This window comes from Geospiza fortis, unplaced genomic scaffold, assembly GCF_000277835.1.
Source record: "Geospiza fortis unplaced genomic scaffold, GeoFor_1.0 scaffold183, whole genome shotgun sequence".
Lineage (NCBI taxonomy): Eukaryota > Metazoa > Chordata > Aves > Passeriformes > Thraupidae > Geospiza > Geospiza fortis.
The window spans coordinates 1,517,582-1,525,644 of NW_005054447.1; the positions used below are offsets into that span (position 1 = coordinate 1,517,582).

At 50.6% G+C, this 8,063-nt stretch overlaps 1 protein-coding gene across 1 annotated transcript; it reads left to right on the forward strand.

The window, feature by feature from the left end:
• The first annotated feature begins 642 nt into the window (after positions 1 to 642).
• On the forward strand, positions 643 to 7,800 carry ARCN1 (archain 1). The gene is made up of 9 exons (XM_005427533.2): positions 643 to 937; positions 1,533 to 1,712; positions 1,954 to 2,156; positions 2,567 to 2,728; positions 3,360 to 3,525; positions 4,761 to 4,908; positions 5,220 to 5,328; positions 5,480 to 5,684; positions 6,233 to 7,800. Exons 1-9 carry the CDS (start codon positions 740 to 742, stop codon positions 6,320 to 6,322), a joined length of 1,461 nt encoding a protein of 486 aa, XP_005427590.1. The 5' UTR covers positions 643 to 739; the 3' UTR covers positions 6,323 to 7,800.
• The last annotated feature ends 263 nt before the right edge of the window (positions 7,801 to 8,063 follow it).

Here is an 8,063-nt window from a genome sequence, read left to right on the forward strand (position 1 = left end):
CTGCTGAGCTAAGCTGTGCCTGAGGTGCGGTAGGGATCAGCGCTGCCACGTTTGAGGATTTCGGATACTTTCTGTCAGTAACAGCAGTTGCGGATTTAAAAGATCTGAAGCGCGGAACAGAATTATCCTGACAAAAGGATTTAACATATGTGAGAGAGAAATATAGGGAGGAGGTCTGGGCAGACTGGGAGATGGAGAAGGTGCAGCTGGTGAGTGCCTTGCTACCCTGTCGGTGTGGTAACGCCTGCGAGCTGCCTGGGAGTCAAACTGGGGCTTCTTTAAGCTGGCTGTGCTGTGCGTATGGCCGTGGGAGATGTTACATCTCACAGCGGTCTTGTGTGTAGTTGTAAGCTGGGGCAGCCTGATGGAAAAGTCGATAACCCAGAGCCTCCCCTAACGCTCCCAGGGGCTGTACACCTCGGTCTGTGTGAAATCAGGAATGATCGTTTGCCTGACAGAAGCAGGGAGAGCTCTCAGGATTATGTTGGGACAGAATGTGAAACGGAGAGAGAGAGCAAAAGCAGGATGTCTCTGCTCTTGACATAGTTCATTTCCTGGTCACAAGGAAGACCTAGGATCTTGTTTAAGGAAGGGTTTGCAGATGAAGTGTGGTGGTCAGAGATGCTTTCCGTGGGCACGGGCAGGGCCCTGCTGACGCGCCGCTCTCCTCCAGGTGCTGTTGGCAGCCGCTGTGTGCACGAAGGCAGGGAAGGCCATCGTGTCCCGGCAGTTCGTGGAGATGACTCGCACCCGCATCGAGGGGCTGCTGGCGGCGTTCCCAAAGCTGATGAACACAGGGAAGCAGCACACGTTTGTGGAGACAGAGAGCGTGCGGTACGTGTACCAGCCCATGGAGAAGCTCTACATGGTGCTGATTACCACCAAAAACAGCAACATCCTGGAAGACCTGGAAACACTCCGACTCTTCTCTAGAGTGGTAAGCACTTGTCGCTCTGTGATTTAGCCCAGAACGTTGCTGTTGTGAGGGATCTGTTTCTGAGCTGGTGCAGGGGCACTGCCTGCCTCCACTTGGTGGGTCTGTGTTCCAGAGCTTCCCTTTCTGACTGGACAGAAAGCTCTGAACTTTTGATGGTAGTTTTGAACTCCACATTAAAAAAATCATCAGTTGTACTTCACCTGGTGAGACCAAAGGGCTGACTGTAATTTAGCATTAAATGTTCTTTGTACAGTGTATGGTTGTTACAAGTGCAGTGCTGCTGTGCAGGGATCCTGAAGGAGCAAGTTTGTGTCTTCACTCAGCCAAAGGATTTTCAGGAAATTCACTGGTCCCAGCATGCAGTTGGGTTCCTTTGAGCTGGTGTTACGAGGAAGCTGAGAGGTTTTATATGGATTTTGATGTAGAAGAACTAAGTGTCAAAACTTCATGTTGTTTATTGACAATGTAACGGTACGAAGAGCAGTGTAAAGTTGTGCTGGGCTTGGGTCTGGCACAGTTGTGACCCCTGGGGTGGTAGAAAGTGTTTACACAGTACTGTTTGTGGGTACTCCTTTAAAATGTTCTCCCCTTCTAGATCCCTGAATATTGTCGAGCTCTGGAAGAGAATGAGATCTCAGAACACTGCTTCGACCTAATCTTTGCCTTTGATGAAATTGTTGCCCTGGGCTACCGTGAGAACGTAAATCTGGCACAAATTCGGACCTTCACTGAGATGGACTCACATGAGGAAAAGGTGTTTCGGGCAGTCAGAGAGGTGAGCAGGGACACCTGCAGTCCTGACACAGGGTGCCCTGTCTGTGAAGCACCACTTCTGCTATACAGAGTGTTCTTCCGCTTTGGAGGGGCCGTGCAATTAATTAACATTTTTGAGGGCTAAATGCTCATGTCTTGTTTCTTTTTTCTTGGCCAGGGGTTTTTTGGCAACTGCACTTAGCTCCTGTGCAGGGCAGAGCTGAGGTTGCAAAGCTCCATCAGGGTCTTCTCTTTTCCTCCAGACGCAGGAACGCGAGGCGAAAGCCGAGATGCGCCGCAAAGCGAAGGAGCTGCAGCAGGCCAGGAGGGATGCAGAGAGACATGGCAAGAAGGCACCAGGCTTCGGGGGCTTTGGCAGCTCGGCCGTTTCTGGGGGCGTGACAGCAATGATCACAGAGACCATCATCGAGACCGAGAAGCCCAAAGTGGCACCAGCTCCAGCCAGGTAGGGGGGAATGCAGGTGGCAGATGTTGGAGTCAGTGTTGGCTCAAACCATGTGCCCGGAGGGTCTAACAGGAGTTCCTCATCTGTGTAAGTATTGAGGACCATTTGTGCCACGTACCACAGTAGCACCCCATAGTCTCTTTGGATTCTTGGATGAACAATGGGCTTTCATTTTGTGTGAGAAAAAGAGGTCCCAGCTCCTGGTAATACATGGAACTATATCTGAATCTAAATTATAACTTAGGACCCTGCACATAAGATGGTCAGTTCCATGCATGTTCTCCCCCAGAAAGGCTGCCAAGTTGAATGGTATGTTGTTGGGATGGTCAAGTTACAGCATTTGAAGATAACCGGGAAGGGGGAACCCATTGCTGTCAGCTGACTTGGAGATTATTACACATTTTATTTAGGCCTTCAGGTCCCAGTAAAGCCTTGAAACTCGGCGCTAAAGGGAAGGAGGTGGACAACTTCGTGGACAAGCTGAAATCAGAAGGAGAAAATATCATGACTTCTGTAGGCAAGCGTTCTGCAGAAGCAGCCAAAGTTCTCACTTCTCCCATTAACATGGAGAGGTGAGTGCTGCCCTTACTTTGGAAGTAGTCTCCTCACAGCTCTCCCTGCATGTGGCCTTAGGAGAGAGCAGCTTCTTTGCTCTTCTTCAGCTTTTTCCTGTATTTTCTTACCTTGTAATTATAACAGTTGGGCAAAATCTGGGAAAGCATGTCAGCAAAAAAAGCACATAGTTTTGTTAGGCATCCTCTTAACTAAAATGGGCTGTCCATCCGTTGTTGAGCTGGGGTTGGGAATTTTCCTGTGCTTTTTTCCCTGCACCATTTTCACTGTTTCCCAGGCTTGTTACTGTTCAGGATGGAAGTGTTCACAGTTCATTTTACACACAGCAATTGAAAACCTTTTAATGCCCTGAGCTGTGCACTGTGGTCTGTCAGAGGGGATTTGAGTGACCAGCTTGTCAAGATGCTGCATCACTGCCATTTAACTGGGCTCCCATCCCTTGCAGACCCATATGCATGGATCCTCCTGCCTCTGAGTTCACTGTCAGAGCAGTATTAGCCCCCACTGTACCAGCCATGCTGTTGTTTGGGAGCCACTGCTCAGTACAGCCTGTCCTTACTGAGCAGTGATCTCTGTTGTCTAGGGAATACCAAGAGTGCAGGACTTGAGCTTTTTCTTCTGTCTGTCTAGCGTGCACATGAAAATAGAGGAGAAAATCTCCTTGACTTGTGGCCGTGACGGAGGGTTGCAGAACATGGAGCTTCATGGCATGATCATGCTGCACATCTCTGATGAAAAGTTTGCACGGATTCGCCTGCATGTAGAAAATGAAGACAAGAGGGGAGTACAGCTACAGGTAAAGCCTATTTGGAGTCCCATGCTGTTGAACATGTTTTTGCTGCTTCCCAGGGGAAAAATAATGGAAATGCTCAAGTATCTTGCTGTCCTGTGTTCTCATCTAAGCCTTCTCAGCAAATATATTGGAAATGGGAGTAGTCAGTGCAAGTATTAGCAGAAGTGCAGGGCCAATCATGCTCAAGGGATTGAAGTTCACTGGAGAAATGCAGTCTTGGTCACCATCTTGCCCTCAGAGCCTTATCTGCCCAGCAGTGCACCTTGGCATTCCAGGTGACCTCACTTGGACTTTGCAGCAGCCTGGTGTGTTGCTCAGTGCCTGTTGGGTGATGTCAGCTGCAGCTGTGGAGTGGAAATGGGATAACAAACTTCCTGTGCCAGTGGGGAATTAATTTATTCTCTTGGAAGTTGTTTCTTTCTTTGCTTGTCCTGTCACTGCTGTGCCTGGGACGCTTGAGGGCAGTCAGCAGTTGCAGCTCAGAAGGTTCTTGGGAGATTGGTCCTTCCCTTTCTCCTCCTCATGTGACCTTACGGATCCCTGGAGGAGGTGCTGCTTTGGCACACTCTGGCTCGCTCCTTGTTAGGGACTCGTCTGTACACCATCTCTGTCTGCAAGTCCACTTCCTTCCAGTGCATCCATGAGTGGGCTGCTCACAGCACTGCCACAGGTGGTGCTTCAGGTGGAAGATGAGACCAAGCCCTTTGCTGACTCTTGTCTTTCTAGTACAGCTTGAACAGGAACTTGCAAAAATCCTCTGCTTCTAAAAAGCTGCTCACACTTGAGGTTGTGAAGAGAGTGTTTAAATGGAGTTTGGCCACTGACATATACGTGCATTAAGGTTGCTGAGGGGAGGCAGTAGTGTTATGGTGTCAGACTGTTTTTCCTAACAGCATTAGATTGATTTTTCTTGAAATGTCTGCTGTAATCATTCAGGATGGTCTTTGACTTATAGTTGTTCTGTAGATACCAGCCTCCATCGCTTGAGTATCTGCTGCAGGTGCTTGTAAGAAAGACAGTGGTGGGGATCCTTCTTGTCAGATTAGCATTTTCTGGAAGGAATCCCAGGTTGATTAGCAGTTGTGCTTCAGATGGGCTTCTGAGCCAGCAGGAAACCCGATGTGTGTTTTGTCAAAGCAAACACTGGAATGTGTAGGCCTGTCCTGGTAGAACCTGCTTTACCTATTGTTCTGTCCCTGGGCTTAGACCTGTAGTCTGGACATTTGTTTCTCTTGCAGACTCACCCAAACGTGGACAAGAAGCTCTTCACCACAGAGTCACAGATCGGTTTGAAGAACCCAGAGAAGTCATTTCCTATTAACAGTGATGTGGGCGTGCTGAAGTGGAGGTTGCAGACCACAGAAGAGTCCTTCATTCCATTGACAAGTGAGTGCAAGTCTGGGGGCTTGGGCAGAAGAAGCTGGTGATTGTCCATGAGCTGCTGGTAGCCACCTTGCAGCAGCTGGGCTACCTGGAGCCTGGCATATTGTGAGACCTTGGAGATACTATGTGTATCTGTTGGATAGTGCCTGTCCTTGGCAGTGTGTGTTTTCTGTAACACCTCAATGAAAATAGAGACCTTTTCTTAAAGTCAGCTTGAGGGTGACTTCACTGGGCATTTTGAAGTGCATCATCTTATGAAAGCCTATTCCACATGAAAGGCCTGCATGGTTCACCTACTGTCTCTGTTTCCTCAGTTAACTGCTGGCCATCAGAGAGTGGGAACAGTTGTGATGTTAACATTGAATATGAGTTGCAAGAGGAGAGCCTTGAGCTGAATGATGTGATCATCACCATCCCTCTGCCGTAAGTCATGCTCCTTATCACACAGCACTAATGAGTCCCATCACCTCCTTCCCCTCCCTGTTTTGTGGATCTGGCCAAGCCAGTGTGTGCTAGAGGCATTTCCTTAGCTCTATGCAGGGAAGTTATTGCCACTTCTCATTACCTGCTCTAGGTCTGGTGTTGGTGCCCCAGTGATTGGGGAGATTGATGGTGAGTATCGCCACGACAGCCGGAGAAACCTCCTTGAGTGGTGCCTGCCAGTGATAGATGCCAAAAACAAGAGCGGTAGCCTGGAGTTCAGCATAGCAGGGCAGCCAAACGACTTCTTCCCGGTGCAGGTCTCCTTCGTCTCCAAAAAGAACTATTGCAACATACAGGTATGGTCACTGCTTGTGCTCCACAGGTGGGAAGTCACCCTTGCCTCGGTCCCCAGCTGGCTGACACTGGCTGTGCTGCAAGGGCACCATGCTGTCCCACTGGCCATGGCTAAAGGGTTGGCTTTAACCTGCCTCTGACACTGCTGGATTTGAGAGTGCCAGCAGACAGCACTGGCAGCTGACACTTCATGGAGTTTGCCTGAAGTTTCAGTTGTGTCTTCAAGTCTCTGAGTAGTCATTAATTCCCATCAGACTTTGTTGGAAAATCCATCAGCCTTGTAGCCAAAACACTGCTTGGCATACAGCTGTCTGTCTCCACTGAAGTGTAGCCAGTGGCTGCCACTTCGCTCCTCAGCCGAGACACAGTTACCACAGAAAATCACTCCCCTCTTTCAGGGATCCTGGGAACAAAGGCCTTTGTTTCAGGGCTGAGCTGTGGTTTGAGAGCAGCCGGTCGGTTTTACTATCATGGTGTTGGGAAGCATGGCATCACTGCAGTAAGGGAGTGATGTTCAGTGCTGAGCTAATGTTGCCTCTTGTCTCCACAGGTTACCAAAGTGACCCAGGTAGACGGGAACAGCCCTGTAAGGTTTTCTACTGAAACCACCTTCCTGGTGGACAAGTACGAAATCCTGTAATGCCAGACGTGGTGACGCACAATGGAAGAAATTTTTAAATTAAAAAAAACGAGGCCGACGTTTATTCGAATGTTGGGAACGCCACAGCCCCCTCTGCTAAGATGTGTGGCTCTGTCTGCCATCTACAGTGTTCCGGGGTCTCAGACATTTTTTGCAGAGAAGTGACGTGCTCATGGGGGAAAAGGCCACAAATTTCTTTGGCAGATTTTTACCGACTGGCAAAAAAGCAAGATCTCCGCAAAGAGCCTGACTTTGACATGCTCCCCCCCACCCCGAGATTCTTGGAGCTCAGCCCAGGGCCGACCAGACATCACTCTCTCCTGAAGCATCACGTGCTGTTCCGTTGTTGGTGCTGCCATTTTAATTTCTCCTTGGCCTCTGGTTCTCATGTGTGGGGCCACCTGCAGGTCCTGACCCTTCCATCTGGTGGAAACTGAGCAAGCGACCTTGGCCTCAGAGGTGGGGGGCGCTCATAGCAGGCGTGGGGAAGAGGGACCCGGGGGTTCAGTCCTTTTGCCCCACACAGTTACTGCTGTTCCCCCAGCTCTGCTGTGCGGCAGTGGCCCAGCTCCAGGTGGTCTGGTTCCTTGCTGCAGTGGGGAGAGTGTCCAAAGGGGACTGTGTCCTTACTGTCTTCCACAGCTGTTCTCAGGCCAGGCTTTGGAGGAAGTTTAGTTAGGTTAGAACCAGCTATATATCCTTTGCAAGGACGTTTTGGTGTCTGGGGAGGGTGAGGGCTTTGTCTGCCTGGGTGAAAGGAGCTGTGGGGCCTGGTTGACTTACTTGGCCTGCATATCAGGACCTGTCTCAAGTCAGTGTTGGTTCAGCACTGGCAGGTGTGGGAGAGGGAAATGCTGGTTTCCAGGTAATGCGGGGGCTGATCCAAGCCATTTCTCCTACTGCTGCCTCACGAGCGTTATTTGCTTCATCTCAGAGACCTGTGCTCCCCTCACAACTCATCTCACCTGCATGGCTGGGGCCTGTCACGAGTGTCACCTGCCCCTGGGCACACCTCACCTCTGCAGCCAGAGGGCCCGAGTGCAGGTGGAAGGCAAGGGCCCTAAAAGTGCATGTACTGTGCTCTGTGAGAGACAGCCAGCCTGTCACAGGCCCCTGGGGTCCTCTGCCAAAGAAGTTTGTGGTCTCTCCTCTGCTGGCAGCACCCGAGAGGAAATCAACCCTGGTCCTGTCCTGAGAGGGCAAGCTCTCTCCCCTAGCAAAGTAGGCAATGAATCCCATTAACCCAGTCCTGGTCCAGAGCTGCTTGTCTGTATGATTTTTTAAATGGAGTCTAAGTTAGTTCAAGCATCCAAGGAGCTTTTTTTTTTTCCTTACATTCATTGGAGGGTGATATTTAAACCGAGCCGAGGTCCCCACTTTTTGTAACCCTGTATGATCCTGGCCTAGGGAATAGAGCACATTCCAGTGTACACAGAGAATTCTGAGTCTTTAATCAAATAAAGTACTGTTAAAAGAGCTGGCGGGGGTCGTGAGGTCCTTCCGGAGCCGGGACCGGTCAGCCCTGGCCGTGCGGGGGCGGGACGTGCCGCGAAGGTGAGCAGAGCTGGCAGGGGATGGGACACTCCCAGTTTCTGCTCCAGGCGAGCGCTGCCCTTGGGGAGCCCGTGGGGCTGGGGTCAACGTGGCCTGTAACGTGCGAGGTTTCCCTGGCACTTCAGAGGCGGCTTTGGGATGTGGTGGGGGCAGGAGAAAGCTCGGCTGCTTTGGCCCCTGTTGGGGC

Excerpts from the sequence above, each read along its gene's own strand:
- ARCN1 (XM_005427533.2), top strand. The coding sequence starts at position 740 with ATGACTCGCACCCGCATCGAGGGGCTGCTGGCGGCGTTCCCAAAGCTG. Across the intron at positions 2,157-2,566 it reads GTGGCACCAGCTCCAGCCAG|GCCTTCAGGTCCCAGTAAAG; the intron begins GTAGGGGGGAAT and ends CATTTTATTTAG. Across the intron at positions 4,909-5,219 it reads GTCCTTCATTCCATTGACAA|TTAACTGCTGGCCATCAGAG; the intron begins GTGAGTGCAAGT and ends CTGTTTCCTCAG.